The following is a 22,898-nucleotide window of genomic DNA, read 5'->3' as shown; positions in this document are numbered from 1 at the left end:
GTGCTTGTCCGACAAATATGGATATATTATTTTTACGGGGCATATGTGGCGGAATGGATCTAATGCTGGGAATCATATCTTTTGCTTAACCTTACTGCAGCTCCTGAACTCATATGATTTTTTGTGCTATTTTTCCCACTCACTCACTCCATTTACCCAGGAGATCAAATTCTTATCTAGAAGATAAGAAGTTTTTCGCCACTATATTCGTACCTTTGTTAATTCCTGCCTCAATAACTGTTTTTTTTTTTAACCTTGTCCTCAATAACTTCTTCAAACTTTAATCTCTGGCCTTCGTACGTACATCTTTTTCTCTTCTTTACATTATTCCCTTTCATCTCAACCGCCCGAATTCAATTTATTTCTTGTTTTACAGTGTCAGTTGGCAGAATGGAATATCATTATTAATCGGGGGCCTAACTTTAGTAGGTTCATGTTCATCTTAATCAAATCACTGATTTTTCCATGATTTATGATGCTTTACGGTTGGTAACAGAAGGCATATGTGCCTCTAGGGCCCGCGTCCCACGGCACTGACACTGTTTTTATTACGCATTTTGATCCCCTGTAAGCAGGATTAAGGGAGGGTTTGAATAAAAATCAAATTTAAAAATGATTTTACCGTGTTGTGTGTCTCGCTTTACAATTTGCGTAAAAACACTATTTTATCACAAACCAAAACGCCCCATAAGGAACATGGGACTTTTAAACTTAGAAGTAGGGGAAAAAATTTACAAATAAATGTTACGAATCTCATATAGATTGAGAAAACGCATTTATCTGTTAGGAAATTTAGAAAAATGTGGATAGTGGATACCATGTTCTTGAACCTGCAAGATTGTCACCTGTTCGAACGGCTAACAGAGAATCCCCTGGAAGAAGAGAGTTTGGTTGAGCATGGTTAATTCGTAATTAATATTGAAAACGAAGGGTGTTTCCCTCATTGGGCACACGTGCCCTTTTATTCTTTTTTCTGAGTTTAGCCGGAAACTGAATAAATCGGAAGCGAAAGGAGGAAAGCAAGTAGGGATGGGGCCATGGTGGTCCACACGGCATGGACGCAGTTTTTGATTTGAAGATTCACGAGTCACGAGGGAGTGGTATTTAACGGCGACTTTACATTATTATTATTCCTATTGCCGTAAAAGCGCGATTTATGGCGTTTAACCTAACGGCGTCTCTACTGGCTTCAGCAATCATTGTGCTTCACCTCCTCTCTGCCACCCATAACTCTATCCCCCCATATCCCTGTCTGAGTTCACTGCAATTTGCATTTTTGCACTACGATCGTGAATCTCGTCGGCATTTTCACCGGGGTCTCAATTATCGTCATCTTCTCAGGTAACGCATTACGTATACTCATTGGTTGTCGACTGTGAACTTACTGTTTTTTTTTCTTGGCCCCCGTTAATTTTCTTAGCTGGGGTAGTTGAGATGTACGATGCCAAATTTGCAGAACCTGTTGTCCGTAAACACCTTTTGATCCTGACATCTCATAATTCCTGGCTCAGTGTTGCTGTGCAGTTTTGTGCTACGTAGTACAACTCTTAAACGCGGTGGGGTCTTGTATATGTACGTATGTATGTATATGTTGAATATCTTTCATGGAGATTCGTTTCCTATTACTTTTACTAAGAGACACAAAAACATCAGGAATTAACTTGTTCTGGCAAGACGCTTAAGGATTCTTGAGGCTGTGACTTGTTTTGAGAATCAACATCTAGATCTGTTGGACGGTACTTAAACTGGGGTTTCGGTGTGAGATTTAAGTTACTGGACGCCCTTGCGATTTCCGCATGTAGAGGGAGCTGCAAAATTCTCTTATAGATCTTTGCGTTTGGTGAATGGTGAATTTTATCTGTGGTTCACGGGGAATAAGGGTTGCAACAGAAAATGCGTGATTTCACAGTCTGGGGGAAAAGTAGGATAGCTGTTTGCTAGAGAAACAGTAAATTGTTGTGATCTTTGCTGTTTTAATTTGTTTGGAAAACGTCTAGCGAACCAAGTTGGAACTGTATTTATCGCGGCAAAATAATGGTCATGACTCATGAGCAAATAAGCTGGCTGAAGTAGCTATGATTTGAGCCTGATATCTAATGATGTTAAGTCTACTGTCTTTTTCGATTAATGAAAGCTGGTCGATGTATAGATTCTTGTGCACCTTTGGTATTTTACTATTTTTAACAATTTAATTTTTCCCATTATATTCACCTCCAGAGACATTTTCCCTTCAATCCCGTGTTTTTTTCCTAAGCGCACGTAATTTCTCCCCGTCGCTTAGCTGTTTGGAAGTTTTGTTAGTTGATAGTTGAAGGGAATATGATTTACTGATCTTTTGTTTTTACTTGCTTCATACTTGGTTCTCTAGCCATGTAATTTGATGGGGGAATATATTGCAGGCTTTGCAGGAGAGTAAACAGAAGTCGGGGCTCAGTTTCCAATATGGTAGCTGTTGTGACTGCTCATTTTTGTTGCGAGGTCTTAATTGATCGAGCGAACTTGATGTTATAGTTACTTTGATTGGAGTGGTACGTTGGAATTGATGAGTAACAGACGACCTGAACCGCATGTTGCGCAACAAATTCGGCGTGACAGGTTGAGAATCCAGAATAGCTCCCAGCATTCAGAAGGTTTCCCAAGCAATCTTGAACGATTATCTTTACGACCAGGGATCAGTTCTGATCTTCTTCAAGTTAGGAGTGTGAGGAATGCGAATATGCTTTACGAACCTGCTTTCTATTCATCGGAGATGGTCAATTTTTCATCGGTTTCGAATCCTTTAGCTGAATCCGGTAGGCTGATGACGATGCCTCAGCTTGCTTCATTCCCCTATTCATCAAACCCCGCTTCGTCCAGCTTTCATTCTTCTCTCGAAGAGCAATGCGAAGTACGTAACTTAGGCTATTGGAGAAACATTGGGTCACACCAAGTCTATGATTGGATGCCTAACTATGCCTCTAGTTCGGCGACTGACGAAAGCAATCCTAATCCTAATTCCACTTTTGGCGTAGCAATCAATAATGAACTCACAGGTGTACAGTCTTCCTCTCTGAACAATCCGTCAGATGAAACGGCGAGCCGGGAAAGCCAACGGCAATTAGGGGAGATTCATCCAAACTTTATGCGGGATGTAGTCAAGTCAGCTTCTATCAGTGGGCAAGGGTCAGAAATGGCTTCAATAATGCAAGAAAGTGGCCATGGAATGTGGGTGGGAAACGGAAATCAACTTTTTCTTCCAAACTATGGAATCCAATCAAATCAGTTGCGTCTTGGAAATCCTAATTCTTGCACTAATCGAACGATCGATAGTTCTCTCGGTTGCAAAGATATTGATGAATGCTCGGGTCGTCCAGTGTCCGACTCCAATAATCAGGGCTTATCTTTATCGCTCTCATCGAATTCACAGTCTGCGCATTGCAGATCGGATGACCACCAATCGCGGTGTGTGGTATCTAAGGATCCTTCATGCCCAAAACCTTTGAGATCTGTTTTAAATCCCTCTTCCAATGCTGGAGACCGTGTCAAATCGATTCAAAACATGGTGGTGGGAACACCTTCGAACATTGATTATCGAAATGTGGGGCCTCTCGGCCCTTTCACGGGGTATGCTACCATATTGAAGAATTCAAATTTCTTAAAGCCAGCGCAACAGTTGTTAGAAGAAATCTGTGGTCAATCCCGTGAAAAACTTACGAAAGGACATGATGTTTCTGGGAGGGTTTCTGGAGAAGCTGGCGCTTCCACTTCTGCTGACGCTGTCAATGCAACAAATGAAAGTGATGTTGGTGGAACCAGGAGTAGCTCTCACCCTTCTCGGCCAGAGTATCAGCAAAGAATGGCTAAGTTTCTGTACATGCAAGAGGAGGTGGGTTATCTTGTAACTGCCCATACAATACATAAATACCTGTTTTGTGATGTTACTCTAGCTCATTTTCCGGCAATCACTGATTTTTGTGTCAAACTTCGTTGATAATGTGATACATAAATGATAGATTGTGATAGATATCCTTAGTCCTTGCTTACATTGGAATCTGAGTTCATTTTTGAACCCTTCAAACTCAATTTTTAGTTAAGGTTTTCGCCCCTTTTGATTAAAGGCTCCAACTATTTCCAGGGTTTTTATTCTGAGCATAATCTAAATCTGCGGCTTCAATTCCAATTTTAAGTAGATATTTTCTTGGAGGAAGAAGAACAGAATATTTTTTGGATGTATGGCATTTTGAAGCTGAGAATTGTTCAAGCAAAATGCAACTGTCTAAATTTTTGGAGGAAAAATCTCTGATCGTTAAAAGAACATATTTATAAGACAGTCCTTACTTTCAACAAGGCATGCTGCAGCTTCTTGCACGACGAAAATTAATGAATGATGATTTCTTTTAACCTTCTCTTTCCCGACCAACTTGATCGAATGTTTATCATCTTGAAATTACTTGATTCTAGAATTACAGTTTCTCATATAGCACGTGAATGATGAATGCACCTAGAAAATTGCCTTTTGACACATCCATCGGGTTATAAAATTTAGGTTATAAGAAGGTACAAGCAACATCAGCAGCAAATGGAAATGGTTGTTTCATCCTTTGCGTCAGTTGCGGGTCTTAGTTCTGCTACTCCTTACATCTCCAAGGCTCTCAAGTCAGTATCAAAGCACTTCAGAGGCCTAGAAAATGCTATCTCCGATCAAGTTAAGCATATAAGAGAAGTTTTGGGAGAGGAATTATGTGCACCTACCGGTGGTGGTACTGTTACTTCTACCAGTGGCCAACTTGACAGCAATATGGCGCGACTCAAGTTCTTGGACCAAAGCTTTCAAAAGAACAAATTCATTGTGGGCGGCACAGGCTACGTGGAACACCAGCAGCATGCCTGGAGGCCCCAGCAGAAAGGCTTACCAGAGCGTGCGGTGTCAATTCTTAGGGCTTGGTTGTTTGATCATTTTCTTCACCCGTATGTCTTTTCTGTCTCTTTTATGTGTCCAATTCGGCTTCTCTCAGAGAAAAAAGGAGATTGAATTGCGGTTTGCTCTTCCTTCCATTTGTTTTCAGGTACCCCACGGACGCTGATAAACACATGCTAGCTGCTCGAACAGGTCTGTCTCGAAACCAGGTGGGCTCTGCTGCTCCATTTCAACTCATTAATATATTTTTGGATCTTTTTTTGATCAAACTGATTAAATTGAAGACATAAATTGGCATTTGACATGTTCGCATTGTGGTTTCTGAGTGTGTGGTTTCTGAGTGGGTCATTACGCGGGACAAATTCTACGACGCCTTTTCTTTTCTTTTTTTATTATTTGTCTTTTTGTGAGTCGGGTGTTCTAGTGGTATACGTTGGAAATAATGATTTGACATTTTCTAAGGATCTATATGCTCAATATTTGTGCATGTACCTGATTTCATGTACTGTTGTCCTGGAATATAATTTAGGTATCAAACTGGTTCATAAACGCCCGAGTACGTGTCTGGAAGCCAATGGTAGAGGAAATACACATGCTTGAAATGAAAGGCTTGACGAATGAAAAAGACACCCAGAAAGCTGGTAAAAACGAGGGAGCCCGTGCCATTGAGTCAGGAGGAAATCAATTGCGGTGTGTAGAGAGTAATGTGGATGAGGATCAGGTGGCTGGCTTAGATGCACAACAATGGAGCCAAGAGAAGCGATCGAAGCTGGAATGCCACATTACGCCCAGCATGGAGCACCATCAATTAATGGGTTTTGTCCCTTACTCAAGCGGTGAGGTTGAGGCTGGGGGAGTTGGCCCCGTCTCACTAACGCTGGCTCTCAAACATGGCGACGTTGAGGCGATACAGCAACACCACTTTGGAGGGCATGTCAGCAATGATTTTGTTGGTTAATTCCCTCAATCCCAATGATTCTCCGTTTTTCTCTTTAAATCTTTTGGAATAGCAATGCATGGAATGACATGATTAACCCAAAAAGGCCTCAGGGAGTAATGAAGCTTTAGCAGAGCGTTCGATGAAAAGTTGACCAAGAATACGCACAGAGATTCTGCACTAGACGGTGATCACTTGTCAAACATTTTTGGAGAAAATAACTAATCTTCAAGACTTCCAGAACTGTTAATAGAGTGACCTTACGTGCAATGGATAGGCCCATACGGAGTTGAACATGGAGTGATTAGATCCTTCTCTTTGCATTTCATGCGCTGGGCCATGCATGTGAAATCGTCGAAGGCGCATCTCGCGAGTCAGGACGACTAGTGGTGTGGGCTTCTTGCCTTCCTAAACGGATTAGCCTGAGAATCTGTTGAATTGTGAGTGGAGCACAGAATCATCCCGGGCATTTAGTTTAGTGGTGGAAACATTATCGCCGTTGAATTTTCTTCGGAAGGATGAGGAAAAGATAATTAAATTTTGAATATTTACTTGGTCTCCACGTAAAAACTACGTACAGAAAATGAAAAGAAGACTTCCATATTCAATCGACCCGTCAGTTCAAATGTTGAAGCCGTAACGCGGCTCTCAGATCTAGCAAGGGCCTTCCGATTCGAGGAAACAGGTGACCTAGCAGGTGTAACTGATATCTCATCACATGGCCGGGAAAACCGAGATTTTACTGCGAATAATAACAATGGCATGATAAAGACATGCAAACTGGCCCTCGTTAATTGGGACAAGTGTTCGAGTTATATACGACAACGTACAAACGTGAACGTCCGCTAATTAAGTATCACAAAACTATTGCAACAGCATGCGTTTAACTAGCTTTTAATTGCACATTGCTTGTACATGCATACCGTCTTAAGTATTGATGATATCCAAAAACACACAGAAACAGATGGATCATCAATTTTTTGGTCCTGTGAGATAACCAATCACGTCAAAAAATATAAACTAATGCATCCTAAATTCTTAATTCGTTGGACACCCATGCCTGATCGACTTATATCACTGTGTTGCCCAGCCTAACTCGTTCGCTATATGAGTAAAGATATGCAGTATAACTACGAAGTAGTAGTCAACTTTAAAATAATTAAGCGCATGACTAAAAAATATGGCAATGGAGCCTGTGTCCCCAGGAGCAAGATTTTAAGTGCGATGTCCACTACAATTATCACTCGAGCTGTTAAAGTTGTGAAGCTGATCTCATCCTAAGTTCATTTGTGTGAACTAACAAATAAGGAAATCCCACTTCATTCGTGATTCCAGCTTTCTGTTTTTGGTTTAGATTGTCTTTTTGCAGAAGCTTCCGTTCCACTTTATCAATTGAAAGGAATATATAGCCCAAGGAGTTGGCTTGCAGTGGATGCCTGGCAAATTAAATTTGAGATTGAATAAATTTTATTTTTCAGAATTGTATGATTAGTATTTTCTTGATCGAATTGATCGGCAAATTGAATAAACTGTATATATAGATGAGCTCCACTTGAAAATCACTTAATTATGCATTATATTCCCTTTGATCCAGCACATCACACCAAGGGAGATGAATTAATGACTCTGCTTGCCTATTCCTTTTCACACACATTTCATCTAACTAATTTACTTTAATTCCATAATTATTGCTGACAGTAAATTGCCCGTCTTTGTATTTCTTTGGATCCAGACAAAATCACACAAGTGACCATCCTTACGCATTGCAATTTTAATTTACTCCACTTCTTCCCTCGTACTTCCATGCTTGTTTTGCTACTTAGGTTGTGGAAGCTTTTCCTATTTCAGATTCAGATATGGAACTATATATAAATTACCTAACTGTGGATCGATTGAATTTGAAGTTCTCTCATATGAAAACTGATCGCATTCGAAGCACTGACTCAAAAAGACCCGGGGGGGGGGGGAGCATTCCAAGCATGATGCAAGAGCTATTTCTTTCTGCTGGGAAAGGGAAAGAAAGAGCCTTTTCTTTCTTTCTTTTTCCCCCTTAGTGCCTGGACTTTTACTCCCTCTATTGCATAACAAGAAATAATTTCTTTCGACCTTGATGATTGTTTTTTTTTTTTTGGGTATCAAATTCATCTATCAATGTCATGTCCAGTTATTGAACAATCATATATTTTCAGAAACTGCTCATTGAGATGTTTTTTTCAAAGATCTAATAACTTTCTGCATTCGTCCAATCAATATATATGGTGTATTATCCATTCTTTAAAAAGTTTTTGAATATCCCCTGCCCAAGCGAGCCCGGGATGGCTCTGGTTATATTAAATTGGGAAAGTAAATATCGGATTTCAGCCAGTAGTTTGTTTATAATTTTTTTTGGAAAAAGTGATTGCAGTTAATCTACACGATGAAGTTGTGGGGAATATTAAATGTATGCATGATAGTCTTACATCAAGTCATTGGAGAATTAATGAGAGTCCATTCAATAACTCCCTTGGGTTTAACTAACCAAAATCGCGTTTTATTCTAATTTTAAACTCACCGGATCTTATTATTAGTTAATATGAAAATTATTTGAAATAAAAGTTAAGGGGGTGCTGATATATATTACCTACAGATGAGTTATAAAACCCATAAAAATATCAGAAGTAAAATTCTCTAGTTTACCACAGCCTTAGTTGAAACTGGAAACAAAACATGTATATATGTATATATTCATCTATTTTACCATCCCAAAAATGAAGGGTTTGGCGACAAAAAGGGGCCATGTTACGTAATTAATTTGCCACTTTTATAGTAATTATTGATAATGGGTAAAATCACCCATAAATAAAGCCAAGCCAGCGCAAAACTATTCAAGGAAGATCAACCCTTAACAAGTCACTCTTTGTTTCTTCGTCCTCTTTCTATATATTTTGATCGTGCTTAAGTACAGTGATCATGCGCTCGTGCTAGCTAACGATAGCTCATTGATCTATTTTGAATTATCGCACAATAAGAATGATGGAAAGAAAACGTTAATTAAAATAATAATATAAATTTCGCGCAGCAAACGTACGAAAATTAATATGTCTGCATTATTCTGTATCCTAGCTACTAGATATTATGAAATTATTTCAGTTAATTAATGTTCACGTTCACGAAGATCGACGAATGTAAGCTTAGAAGGAAGCACACGTCAAGAACGACAGATATTTGAGACAACATAAGAAAGTTTGAAGCAAGTCATAACCACAGTATCTTCTTTATTAACCAACAAAATCATGTCTTTATATACAAACACACAAATGTATGTATATGACCAGACGGAACAGTAGTTCGCTACAACTTTAGTTCTTCTTTACAGGTTTTATTCATGGCTTGAATCGAGGAACCCAAGCCAACGTGCACACAACACACACACACACACACAATTCATCAAAATACGACACGAGCAAGAAGCGAAGCAACTATAGGTTAAACAAACGCTATATAAGCCTGCGTACGTCTAGCTAGTTTCATACATATTCCGAGTACACGTCTTTTTAAAATTCTTGATTATAAAATCATTGCAGAGTTTTAAAAGCTTTAAACCCTACAAAAATTTTATAATAAAGAACTGTAGAAGATTCAGCATATTTATTATGCACTAAGCATGGCCTCGTACGTTACCTAAGGGTGGGCGATGATGATCACTGGGGTCTTCACTAAGTACTACCTCGCCTTCCTTCCCGGGCGATGATGATGATGATCACTGGGGTCTTCACTAAGTACTGCCTCGCCTTCCTTCCCCGGGCGATGATGATGATCACCGGGGTCTGCACTAAGTAATACCTTGTCTTCCTTCTCCTCCACCAACTTTTCGCCATCTTTGGCCACACAAGAGCTCCCCATGACCATCAACATTAGCACTACTGTGCTTATCACAAACCTCATCATCTCGGCAGATCTTGATCTGAAATCAAGGTAAATTATATTAATTATACCAACAAGAGTAGAATAATGCATGCATATATATAAATATAAATATATGTAGCAGCTTAATATTGTTTTGTTCTGAAATCATTTAATGCATGGATTATTCAGCAGAACAAACTAAACCAAGAACGACAGAATTAAGCTTATCCATCAGATACAAGTGTAAATATAGAAGATATACTAAGTTAGCGTACCAGATACTGAGTACTGATGCTATTATATGATCTTGTGTTGAGAAAGAAGCAGAGGCACAAGAATCTTATATAGAGAGAGATTGAAGGCAATGCCATCTTTACAAGTCAACTTTCGAATTATAAAATGGTGGGGTTCACACCAAATGAGGCAAGGTTAAGTGCGATGCCCATTAAATTTGTTATAATTCAAAGATACCATAAAACGATGTAGCAGTATTCTTCTTTTTTTGTGAGTTTGGATTTATATTATGCACTAAATATGCAAGTCTCAACTGGTGACTCGCTAATTACATGCTTAATTAACCCATATAGAGATTTTTTTTTATCTTTTTCCTCACGTATAAGTAACTGTATTTAACGAAATATCGAAAGTCGTAAAAAGTTTGTGGCCAAGTGGTTCCCAAGTGCGTCTTAAAATTCTAACGTTATTATAATTAAGATTAATGCTCTTTATTTCAACAATTAAATAATCAACAAAAGATAGCTAGCTTCAGTAGACTTCTCTTTAATTATATAGCCCAAAGTGGCTACCCTGTTATGTGTCGCTGCATAATTGTTTGTTTGAGGACAAGTTCGTTGAATGCTGCATTCATACATCTTTGAGTATATATTTGAATTTGAATTATGATACAATCAATTGTTAAACGTATAGAATAATTATTTATTTATTAATTAAAATAATAATGCAATAAATACTGATAATAAAAAATCTTAAAAGAATTAATTTGATTTCTTCAAACATTAAAAAACAATTTAAACCAATGACAACTGAATCGATGCTTTTCAAATGAAGTCTTGTATTTAGATCTTGTGAATACAAATACCATATTATGACAATTTTTCTTTATTTGGATTATAATAGTTACAATGTCACTATTTTAATCCGGATTATAAAAAAGCACCAGTCCACGAGATGCCGAAAGGTTCTCAAGTTTTTTATTAAAAGAAGAAGAGTTAGACAATGTATAAATCCGCCCGTGCGTATATATCTTGAATGCATAATTGTAATATCAAAAGCAGTATATAGAAAGATATTCCATGAGATAAAAGTACTTTAAGATATTAATTAATCACCATTCTAGCATTATTCAACTAACAGAGATCGAGTTTACATAACATGCATGAAAAAGGTTATAGCAGCAGTCTAGCCCTTTGGGGTAAAGATATTGTATATGCTGTGCATGGGTCAGTACTTTCTGGTTAAAATAAACTGGGCAGTTTATTAAGTTATCTGATCCCATGTACAGAGTCAGAGAGAGAGCGTACAATTATATTAATTGATTAATAAAGGTCGTTACTCTTTCCGGGGTATAAATATATTAGATAAGCAGAAGTTTTGAGATATTAGATACTGCGTGCGTGCAAGTTTTGAGCCACACTTTTAAGAAATATCTCGTGATGAAGTGAATCTTAACTTTTTTCTTTTTAAAATAAAAGTGAGGAATTTATATGAGTGTGTGTGTGTGTAGTAGTAGTAGTGTAAAAATCGTATATAGAGTTTCTAGTAGCGTGAAGTTCTTATGCCATAAGAAAGAACTACATATCCTTTCACAGTTGTCGCCCATAATCAGAAGTGAGTTACAGTGTTTGTGACTTGAATAATGCATAAATTTATATAGGTTTTATTATATACATAAACGAAATTAAATTGCATAGAACTAGAATTTATAAAGCACCATCAAGATAAACTAGACATTACAAGAGAGCTCTAATATAAGTGCATAGTTAATTAAAGAACAAGGGTCGAAGAGATAGATATTAAATGAAGCAATATGGCCCTTCTTGGTGAAGAAAGGAAGAAGAGGCTTCGAGATGAGGCACTTGTGTTTATCTCCACGCAAGGAATAATATTCAATGCTTTACCCAATATGAAATTTTATTGTTCAAGCATAATATATATGATAGATGAAGTTGGTTGGTAGCTTAACGTTTAATTAATCCTTACTATTATTAGTGGAGTGAAAATGGGCAAATTCCACCAACATTATATTCAAGCGTAAACTACTGGTTATATATACGCGTTTCTGTCAAAAGCAAAATTGGTCATATATATATTTTTGCAAAACTTCGACACAACTTGATTATATTGATTTAATGGGGAATCAATGGGAGTAATTTCGAATCCCTCTTAAATAGATAGATACCTAACAAAAAGTCACCCTGCTAATACATTTTTGGTGGGTCAGTTGTATATATAATGATTAATATCCCTGTCATTTGCTAAAACAGTTGCTCGGCACTAACCAAAAGATAATTGAACCACTAATCAAAGCACACTTCCGATCTCATCATGACTAGTCTGAAAGTCGAATAGGAGTAATTTGTATTTCTTTTGGGGGAAACTTAGCAGGAGAATTTATGGTGCATAGAAATTAATTATTCTGGTTCCCCTTTTGATATTAGTATTTTTAATAGTCTCGTATCTTTGCTGGTCTAGGCATGCAGCCTCTATAACCAGGGACGAAAAGTTTCATAAAATTAATATTATGATTTTATCTTATTAGGCTGTCATCCTAAAAATTATCTCATCCAAGCTGTGTATTGATGAGAAGTACGTACTGTTGACCTGGAATAATGTAGGTGTTAAATTGATCTACAACTTGGGGAAGTTATATATTAAGAGAAAATAAGTGATCTTCCACACTTATAAGAAGCCATATCACATCCAAACATTAATTTGAAGTCACTAGCCAGAGGCAGCAATATTGAATATTGATAGTGCAACACTTCTAATGCGATAGATATGGCCATATCAAATTGAAGACGACGACAAGGAAATTAGATCCTTTTCTGAGGTGCAATATAATGTGGGCCGCGAATAGGCGTCTAACGACAAATCGTTGTTGGGGGATTTTGGTCATCCAACGTTTGATAATTCCTTTCTGTCCGTTCAATTTTCTTTGGGAGAAGGGAGCTAAGACGATTCCACGAACAATTGCTTCACTCTTCATTAGATTCCATGAAAATGATCGATCGTCTAATTTTGCATTCGCAAAATAAAAATGGCTACAAATTTGAAGTGGCATTAAATAGTTTTTTTTTTTAATAAAAATTCTTTTGATGAAGGTCGTGACTTGTGACTCTTGGTCGAGAAAGTCATTATGTCTACTGAGAAGAATAACAGTGGTATGATATGATCGAGAAAGACATACAATTACTGGACCTCCCCGATTGGAACAAATATTTAATTTGATTGAGCTATGTGAACACGTACATACGTAAACATCCACTAAGCATCGCAAAACTATTACCACACGTGTATAATTAATATAGCTTCTCGTTGCATATTACAAACGCATGCATATCATCTTAAGCATATAGGTATGTGTATGATATACAAGAACACACATACATCAATTTTCATAATATACGATATAAGTATATTAATCAATTTTAAAATAATTAATGCGTGATGACTACCAATATGGCAATGGGGCCTGTCATGAGGAGGAAAAATTTAAGTGCAATACAATGTCCACACCACACGACAGTTACTACTCAAACTGTTAAAATTGTGAAGTTGGTAATTTCATTTGTATGACCTAACTAATAAGGAAATTCCACTTTCCCTGGTGATTCCAGTTTCTGCTTCTGCTTTTGATTCTTTTCGCAAAAGCTTTCCGTTGCACTTTATCAGATGAAAGGAATAGCTTGAGCAGTTGGCTCTTAGTGGATGAATAATTTTCTGAGTCAAATATGCCATCACTTCACATCAGAGAGGAGGATGAATAGTTTTCTTTGCGGCTCCAATTCCAATTTTAGGTAGATATTTTCTTGGAGGAGGAAGAAACAGAACATTTCTTGGATGTATGGCATTTTAAAACTGAGAATTTTTCGAGCAAAATGCAACTGTCTAAATTTTTGAAGGAAAAATCTCTGATCGGTAAAAGAACATATTGATAAGACGATCCTTACTTTCTACAACGCATGCTCCAGCTTCTTGCGCGACGAAAATTAATGAATGATGAATTCTTTAACCTTTTTTTCCCCCCAACCATCTTGATCGAATATTTTATTGTCTTGAATCTAGAAATACAGTTTCTCATATAGCAGGTGAATGATGAATGCACCTAGAAAATTGCCTTTTGACACATCCACCGGCTTATAAAATTTAGGTTATAAGAAGGTACAAGCAACATCAACAGCAAATGGAAATGGTTGTTTCATCCTTTGCGTCAGTTGCGGGTCTTGGTTCTGCTACTCCTTACATCTCCAAGGCTCTCAAGTCAGTATCAAGGCACTTCAGAGGCCTAGGAAATGCTATCTCCGATCAAGTTAAGCATATAAGAGAAGTTTTGGGAGAGGAATTATCGGCACCTACCGGTGGTGCTGTTACTTCTACCAGTGGCCAACTTGACAGCAATATGGCGCGACTCAATGTCTTGGACCAAAGCTTTCAAAAGAACAAATTCATCGTGGGCGGCACAGGCTACGTGGAACACCTGCAGCACGCCTGGAGGCCCCAGCAGAAAGGCTTACCAGAGCGTGCGGTGTCAATTCTTAGGGCTTGGTTGTTTGATCATTTTCTTCACCCGTATGTCTTTTCTGTCTCTGTTATGTGTCCAATCCGGCTTCTCTCACAGAAAAAGGGGAGATTGAATCGCGGTTTCCTTTTCCTTCCATCTGTTTTCAGGTACCCCACCAGGTGGGCTCTGCTGCTCCATTTCAACTCATTATTATGTTTTTGGATCTTTTTTTGATCAAACTGATTAAATTGAAGACATAAATTGGCATTTGACATGTTCGCATTGTGGCTTCTGAGTGGGTCATTACGCGGGACAAATTCTACGATGCCTTTTCTTTTCTTTTCTTTATTATTTGTCTTTTTGTGAGTTGGGTGTTCTAGTTGCATACGTTGGAAATAATGATTTGACATTTTCTAAGGATCTATATGTTCAATATTTGTGCATGTACCTGATTTCATGTACTGTTGCCCTGGAATATAATTTTGGTATCAAACTGGTTCATAAACGCCCGAGTACGTGTGTGGAAGCCAATGGTAGAGGAAATACACATGCTTGAAATGAAAGGCTTGACGAATGAGAAAGACACCCAGAAAGCTGGTAAAAACGAGGGAGCCTGTGCCATTGAGTCTGGAGGAAATCAATTGCGGTGTGTAGATAGTCATGTGGAAGAGGATCAGGTGGCTGGATTAGATGCACAACAATGGAACCAAGAGAAGCAATTGAAGCTGGAATGCCACATTACGCCCAGCATGGAGCCCCATCAATTTATGGGTTTTGTCCCTGACACAAGGGGTGAGGTGGAGGTTGGGGTAGTTGGACCCGTCTCACTAACGCTGGCTCTCAAGCATGGCGACGTTGAGGTAATACAGCAACACCACTTTGGAGGGCATGTCATCAATGATTTTGTTGGTTAATTCCCTCAAAATCCCAATGATTGTCTGTTTTTCTCTTTAAATCTTTTGGAACAGCAATATATTGAATGACATGATTAACCCAAAAAGGCCTCAGGAGTAATGAGGCTTTAGCAGAGCGTTCGATGAAAACTTGACCGAGAACATACAGTGAGTCTGCGCTGGACGCTGATCACTTGTCAAAACATTTTTGGAGAAAATAACAAATCTTCAAGACTCCCAGAACTGTTAATAGAGTGACCGTACGTGCACTGGATAGGCCCATATGGATTGAAGTTGGAGTGATTGGATCCTTCTCTGTGCATTTCATGCGCTGGCCCATGCATGGGAAAGCGTCGAAGGCGCACCTCGCGAGTCACGACGAATAGTGGTGTGGGCTTCTTGTTTTCCCAAACGGATTAGCCTGAGAATCCGTTGAATTTTGAATGGAGCACAGAATCATCCCGGGCATTTAGTTTAGCGGTGGAAACGTTATCGCCATTGAATTTTCTTCGGAAGGATGAGGAAAAGATAATTAAATTTTGAATATTTAATTGGCCTCAGCGAAAAAACTACGTACAGAAAATGAAAAGAAGACTTCCATATTCAATCGACCCGTCAATTCAAATGTTACAGCCGGAAAGCGGCCCTCGGATCTAGCAAGGGCCTTCCGATTCGAAGCAACGGGTGACCTAGCAAGTGTAACTGTAATTTCATGACATGGCCATGAAAACCAAAATTTTACTGCTAATAATAACAATGGCATGATAAAGACATGCAAGCTAGCCCTCGTTGATTGGGACAAGTGTTCGAGTTATATACGACAACGTACAAATATAAACATCCACTAATTAAGCATCACAAAACTATTGCAACACCATGCGTATAACTAACTTTTTCGTTGCACGTTGCTTAAACATGCACACCCTCTTAAGTATTGATGATATGCAAAAACACGCGTAGAAACAGTAGTTCATTGGTCCTGTGAGATAACCAATCACGTCAAAAAAAATAAACTGATACATCTGATCTCAATGTCGCCTTGGGTCAAATTAAATTAAATTTAGAATGTAGCAAGTGATGCAAACCAAAGTCGTTCTCTTATTGGAGAGAAAAATAACTAAAAATCAAAATTTGCTATTAAAAAGGTTTTTTTTTAAAAAATTTAAAACTACTTTGTAAAATAAATTGAAAACAATTCTAAATATTTTTTTTTGGATTTTTTTAATATAAAAATTGAAAAGATAATTTGAAATTGAAATTGAAAGAAAATTAATTAAAAAAAAGTAGCAAATAAAAATTTTGGATTTTAAGGAGATATGAGATAATGCTTCTTGAAAAATGGAAATTGGGTTATCCTTGCTCAAAATGATCTGGGAGTTATTTTGTTCACTAAATTAAAATCAAAACCTTAATCACTGATTAAGTCAAGCAATTCCAATTAATAGATGCCCTAAGACTACCAATTAAAATTACTTTTGAAAACCGATTAGTGTGCAATTAGGATTAGATTAATGTAATTCGGGTCTCTATGCAAAGAACACTCAACTTGAAATATTCAATAAGTACCATACAATTATAACATTCATCCAAACTATGAATGAATAGCATAACCATATAGAACTCCAAACTGGATATAAATATAAATCTCAAATTGCAAAATCCAATCTCAATCACAAAAATTCAATTCTAAACTAAGAATTACAACTAATAATCTCAGAAAATTTAATTAAATAATATCAATTTTAACTCAGAAAATCCATTACTCAATTAAATTAAAAGAATTGAAATAGAAAAACTCCTCTAATTAACTCTGAAGCTCAAACCCAATCTTCCATCTCCAAGAAGCTTGATGAAATTAGCTGGACATGATTCGAATTTCTCTCATCGTTAGTTCACTGTGCAATTCGGCCATGGAAGAAGAAGAAGCTGGCGTTGATGATCTGGCCGAAGACAATGACAGAAGCAGAACAGAGCTTGCCGGCGGTTACTCAAACAGTGAAGGTCGCTACTTGCTGCCTCCCCTGTTTCAGCGTTGATGAAGAAAGCCGAGAATGATGATGATCGTGGGGGTGGCGTAGTTGATGGATGGGCTCATGTGAGGTGCCGCTTTGATGGATATGTGATGGTCAGTGCGTCCTCGCCTGTGTGTGATAAGACGATGATGATCGTGGGGGTCGCGTGCGTCCTTCTCTCAGCTCTGCCGCCACTGCGAAGATGGTGAGATTGTGGAGATAGTGAATAGTGAATAGGGAATGGGGTCCTTCGGTTTGAAGGTGATGAATGAAGATTGGGGGGTGGTGTGCGTCGTGGAATAGGGAATGGAATGCGTGAGATGATGATAATCGTGGATGGGTGTGTCGTCCTCTTCTGCTCCTCCGGTCATATATATATATATACACACACACACACATGAAGATGTACAATATCAAGCCTTGCCGCCACTGTTCCGTCCTTTTCTCCTTCCAAAAGGTGATGCAACCCTAAATTCAAACCTTGCAATATCTCTCAAATTTTCTATAACAAAATCTAAGATAATGTGATATGATTTTTTTTTTCAAAAGATCAATCAGTTAAACTAAATCATAAAAAATATGATATTTTTGCCCCTTTTTAGCAATATTTTCATCCAATCACAATTAATCCAATTTAATCATAATAAATGCAATTAAGCCCAATTTAATTGATAAAAATCCCAAATAAGATATGAAAAATCAATGAAGAATAAGGATTTATCAACATCCTAATTCGTTGGACACCCTTACCTGATCGACTTATGTCACTGTGTTGCCCAGCCTAATTCGTTCGCTATGAGTAAAGATATGCAGTATAACTACGAAGTAGTAGTCAACTTTAAAATAATTAAACGCATGGCTAAAAAAATATGGTAATGGAGCCTGTGTCCACAGGAGGAATATTTTAAGTGCCATGTCCACTACAATTATCACTCGAGCTGTTAAAATTGTGAAGCTGATCTCATCTTAAGTTCATTTCTGTGAAATAACGAATAAGGAAATTCCACGTCATTAGTGATTCCAGGCTTCCAGCTTTCTGTTTCTGGTTTAGATTCTCTTTTTGCAGAAGCTTCCGTTCGCAGTGGATGCTTGACAAATTAAATTTGAGATTGAATAAAGTTTATTTTTCAGAATAGTATGATCAGTATTTTCTCGATTGAATTGATCGGCAAATTGAATAAACTGTATATATAGATGAGCCCGCTCGAGAACCACTTAATTATGCATTATATTCCCTCTGATCCATCACATCATATCAAGGGAGATGAATTATTTACTTTGCTTGCCTATTCCTTTTCACGCACATTTTATCTAACGAATTTACCTTAATTGCATAATTATTGCTGACAGTAAATTGCCTGTCTTTGCAATTCTTTGGATCTAGACCCAACCACACAAATGACCATCCTCAGCATTGAAATTTTAATTTACTCTACTTCTTCCCTCGTACTTCCATGCTTGTTTTGCTACTTAGGTTGTGGAAGCTTTTCCTATTTCAAATTCAGATATGGAACTATATATAAATTACCTAACTGTGGACCGATTGAATTTGAAGTTCTCTCATATGAAAACTGATCACATTCGAATCACTGAGTCAAAGAGAGGGGGGGGGGGAAGCATGATGTAAGAGATATTTCTTTCTGCTGGGAAAGGGAAAGAAAGAGCCTTTTCTTTCTTTCTTTTCCCCCCTTATTGCTTGGACTTTTACTCCCTCTATTGTATATCAAGAAATAATTTCTTTCGACCTTGATGGTTGTTCTTTTTTTTTCTTTTTGGGGATCAAATTCATGTATCAATGTCATGTCCAGTTATTGAAGAATCATATATTTTCAGAAACTGATCATTGAGATATTTTTCAGGCCAAAAAAAAAAAAAGATCATTGAGATGTTTTTTCAAAGATCTAATAACTTTCTGCATTCACCCAATCAATATATATGGTGTATTATCCATGCTTTTAAAATGTTTTTGAATATCCCCTGCCCAAGTGAGCCCGGGATGGCTCTGGCTATATTAAATTGACAAAGTAAATATCGGATTTTGGCCAGTTTGTTTATAATTTTTTTTATAAGAAAAAAGTGATATCAGTTAATCTACACGATGAAGTTGTGGGGAATATTAAATGTACGCATGATCGTCTTACACCAAATGATTGGAGAATTAATTACAACCATATAAGTATGCAGAGTAGCGATTGAATCCATTAAATAACTCCCTCATGTTTAACTAACCAAAATCACGTTTTATTCTAGTTTTAAACTAACGGGATCTTATTATTAATTAATATGAAAATTATTTGAAATAAAAGTTAAGGGGGTGCTGATTTATATCACCTACAGATGAGTTATAAAATCCATAAAAATATCATTAGTAAAATTCTCTAGTTTACCACACCCTTAACAAAGTCACTCGTTGTTTCTTCTTCCTCTTTCTATATATATTGATCGTGCTTAATTATAGTGATCATGCGCTCGTGCTAGCTAACGATAGCTCATTGATTTATTTTGGATTAACGCGTAATAAAAATGATGGAAAGAAAATGTTAATTAAAATAATAAATATAAATTTCGCGCAGCAAACGTACGAAAATTAATATGTCTGCATTATTCTGTATCCTAGCTACTAGATATTATGAAATTATTTCAGTTAATGTTCACGTTCAATAAGATCGACAAATGTAAGCTTAGAGGGAAGCGCACCTCAAGAATATTTGAGACAACATAAGAAAGTTTGAAGCAAACCATAACCACAGTATCTTCTTTATTAACCAACATAATCATGTCTTTATATACAAACACACATATATGCATGTATATGATCAGACGGAACAGTAGTTCGCTACAACATTAGTTCGTCCTCACAGGTTTTATTCATGGCTTGAATCGAAGAACCCAAGCGAACGTGCGCACACCACACACACACACACAATTCATCAAAATATGATGGCACAAGCAAGAAGCGAAGCAACTATAAATTAAACAAACGCTATATAAGCCTGCGTAGGTCTAGCTAGGTTCATATACATTCTGAGTACGTCTTTTTAAAATTCTTGATCATAAAATCATTGTAGAGTTTTAAAAGCTTAACCCTGCAAAAATTTCATAATAAAGAACTGTAGAAGATTCAGCATATTAATTATGCGCTAAGCATGGCCTCGTACGTGAGCGGGACGGTGGACCTTGTCCCCCATAGGTGGGCGATTATGATCATTATCGCTAAGTAATACCTTGTCTTCCTTCTCTGGGCGATGATGATGATGATCACCGCGGTCTTCACGAAGTACTGCCTTGCCTTCCTTATCTGGGAGATGATGATGATCACCGGAGTCTGCACTAAGTAATACCTTGTCTTCCTTCTCCTCTACCAACTTTTCGCCATCCTTGGCCACACAAGAGCTCCCCATGACCATCAACATTAGCACTATTGTAATTATCACAAACCTCATCATCTCGGCAGATCTTGATCTGAAATCAAGGTATATTAATTATACCAACAAGAGTAGAATAATGCATGCATATATATATATATATATATGTAGCTGGTTAATATTGTTTTGTTCTTGAAATCATTTAATGCATGGATTTTTCAGCAGAACAAACTAAACCAAGAACGACCGAACTAAGCTTATTGATCAGATAAAAGTGTAAATATAGAAGATATACTAAGTTAACGTACCAGATACTGAGTGGTGATGCTATTATATGATCTTGTGTTGAGAAGGAAGCAGAGGCACAAGAAGCTTATATAGAGAGGTTGAAGGCAATGGCATATTTACAAGTCAACTTTTGCATTATATAATGGTGGGGTTCACACAAAATGAGGCAGGGTTAAGTGCGATGCCCATTAAATTTGTTATAATTCAAAGCTACCATAAAACGATGTCTATAGTTTCAAGAGCAGTATTCCTCCCCCCCCCCCCCCGGAGTTTGGATTTATATCATGCACTAAATATGCAAGTCTCAACAAAGCGATGTTTAATTAATCCTTATTATTTTTTCTTTCGTCCCCTTATTGCTGGGCCTTTGAAACTGTTCATTGAGCTGTTTTTGTAAAGATCTAGTAACTATGTGCATGCATCTTCCAATCAATATATATGGTATATTATCCATGCTTTTAGGTACTATTTGGTATGAGAAAAATGAAGGGGAGGGGAATGGAATTTTTTTTTAAATAAGCTCTATTTAAAAAATTGGAGAAATGGAGTTTTGAAATTTTAATAAAGAGAAGAAGTAATATAAAAGAGTAATAAAAATTAATTAAAAACTTTTAACTCCATTTTTAAAATTTTTTAAATTGAGCTTATTAAAATTTTCTTTACCTTCCCTTATTCTCATATTTCCTCATACCGAACGAAACCTTTCTTGATTATCCCCTGCCCAAGTGAGCGCGGGATTGCTCTAGTTATATTGACTTGACAAATTAAATAGCGGATTTAGGCCAGTTTGTTTGTAATTTTTTTTTTCTAGAAAAAAATATTTCACTTGATCGACATAAGGAAGTTGTTTGGATCATTAAATGTGTGATGGTTTTACATTAAATGATAGAGAATCAATTTTTTCGAACTACTATGCAAGGATGTGCGTGGTAACCGATTGAGTCCATTCAAAATAACTTAAGCTACTCTGAAGCAAGTAACGTGATTCATAGGGAGGCTATCAAGTAACCCCCTCATGTTTAACTAACCAAATCACGTTTTATTCTGATTTTAAACTAATGGGCTCTTATTATTAACTAATATGAAAATCATTTGAAATAAAAGTTGGGGGATTTTGGTAGGGATGGTAATATGGGCCAACCCGCGGGTTGGGGGGTTGGCCCGTGACGGATTAGAGTTAAACGATACAAGTTAAACCCCCCGGCGTGTAATAGCGGGTCGGTTTTTAGCTAATCCTAACCCGTCATGGTAGGTTGACAGGTTGGCCGCCAAACGGCCAACTATTATTTTTTTAAAACATTTTTTATATAATATAAAAAAATATAATGAAATTTTTATCTTTCTTTCAAATACATGATTAAAAACAGCAAATAAATAAATAATATAGGTATTTTTTTAATTTTTTAGATACAATATAAAATATAATAATGTACATATAATGATTAATAAAATTTAAAAAATACAAAAAAAAAAAATGCGGCCTAGCCCGTGACAGGTTTTGGCTTAGGTGGTACAAGTTGAAAAGCTTTATTTACTGGTTGGTTGACTTTTAACCAATCCTAACATGTTATTTTTTGTGGGTTGACGGGTCCAACTCATATTACCAGCTCTAGATTTTGGCGGGGGTTGTTGACTCATATTTCCTACAGATGAGTTATAAAACCCATAACAATATCATGAATCAAATTATCTAGTTTACCGCATCTTTAGGGTCAATTTGGTATGAGAAAAATAGAAGGGCAGAAAAATTTTAATAACTTTGATTTAAAAAATTAGAAAAGTATAGTTAAAAGTTTTTAATTAATTTGAAAAAAAAAAAGCAAGCATGTATATTAGGGGTGTGCATGGACTAGACTGGACCGGGTTTATTATCAACCCGA

The 22,898-nt window shown here is 37.1% G+C and overlaps 2 protein-coding genes and 1 long non-coding RNA gene across 4 annotated transcripts; 2 read left to right on the top strand and 1 right to left on the bottom strand.

Annotated features, from left to right (window-relative positions):
• The first annotated feature begins 1,046 nt into the window (after positions 1-1,046).
• On the top strand, positions 1,047-5,983 carry LOC114762647 (BEL1-like homeodomain protein 3). Of its 2 annotated transcripts, none has more exons than XM_028952176.1 (5): positions 1,047-1,341; positions 2,369-3,865; positions 4,526-4,947; positions 5,046-5,106; positions 5,427-5,983. In XM_028952176.1, exons 2-5 carry the CDS (start codon positions 2,543-2,545, stop codon positions 5,853-5,855), a joined length of 2,235 nt encoding a protein of 744 aa, XP_028808009.1. In that variant the 5' UTR covers positions 1,047-1,341; positions 2,369-2,542; the 3' UTR covers positions 5,856-5,983. The 2 variants fall into 2 exon arrangements, with proteins under 2 accessions (XP_028808009.1, XP_028808010.1); XM_028952177.1 differs by having other exon boundaries at positions 5,046-5,089; positions 5,427-5,589.
• Positions 5,984-9,061: 3,078 nt separating this feature from the next.
• Positions 9,062-10,054, bottom strand: LOC114762652 (uncharacterized). Its single transcript, XR_003742271.1, has 2 exons — positions 9,995-10,054; positions 9,062-9,777 (listed from the first exon to the last, which is right to left on the bottom strand). It is a non-coding gene; the product is annotated as an uncharacterized LOC114762652 (long non-coding RNA).
• Positions 10,055-14,143: 4,089 nt separating this feature from the next.
• LOC114762651 (BEL1-like homeodomain protein 10) lies at positions 14,144-15,443 on the top strand. The gene is made up of 2 exons (XM_028952184.1): positions 14,144-14,528; positions 14,628-15,443. The coding sequence occupies exons 1-2, from the start codon at positions 14,149-14,151 to the stop codon at positions 14,692-14,694; spliced, it is 447 nt and encodes a 148-aa protein (XP_028808017.1). The 5' UTR covers positions 14,144-14,148; the 3' UTR covers positions 14,695-15,443.
• Positions 15,444-22,898: the final 7,455 nt, after the last annotated feature.

This window comes from Neltuma alba, unplaced genomic scaffold, assembly GCF_004799145.2.
Source record: "Neltuma alba isolate B1F8T4 unplaced genomic scaffold, ASM479914v2 tig00011239_pilon, whole genome shotgun sequence".
NCBI classification, from domain to species: Eukaryota; Viridiplantae; Streptophyta; class Magnoliopsida; order Fabales; family Fabaceae; genus Neltuma; species Neltuma alba.
This window is presented reverse-complemented; position numbering and strand designations above follow the sequence as displayed.

What these genes read in the sequence shown, in the direction of transcription:
- LOC114762647 (XM_028952176.1), top strand. Translation starts at nt 2,543, where the DNA reads ATGAGTAACAGACGACCTGAACCGCATGTTGCGCAACAAATTCGGCGT. An exon ending in TTCTGTACATGCAAGAGGAG is followed by an intron (nt 3,866 to 4,525) that starts GTGGGTTATCTT and finishes TATAAAATTTAG; the next exon opens with GTTATAAGAAGGTACAAGCA. An exon ending in CAGGTCTGTCTCGAAACCAG is followed by an intron (nt 5,107 to 5,426) that starts GTGGGCTCTGCT and finishes AATATAATTTAG; the next exon opens with GTATCAAACTGGTTCATAAA.
- LOC114762651 (XM_028952184.1), top strand. Translation starts at nt 14,149, where the DNA reads ATGGTTGTTTCATCCTTTGCGTCAGTTGCGGGTCTTGGTTCTGCTACT. An exon ending in TTTGATCATTTTCTTCACCC is followed by an intron (nt 14,529 to 14,627) that starts GTATGTCTTTTC and finishes ATCTGTTTTCAG; the next exon opens with GTACCCCACCAGGTGGGCTC.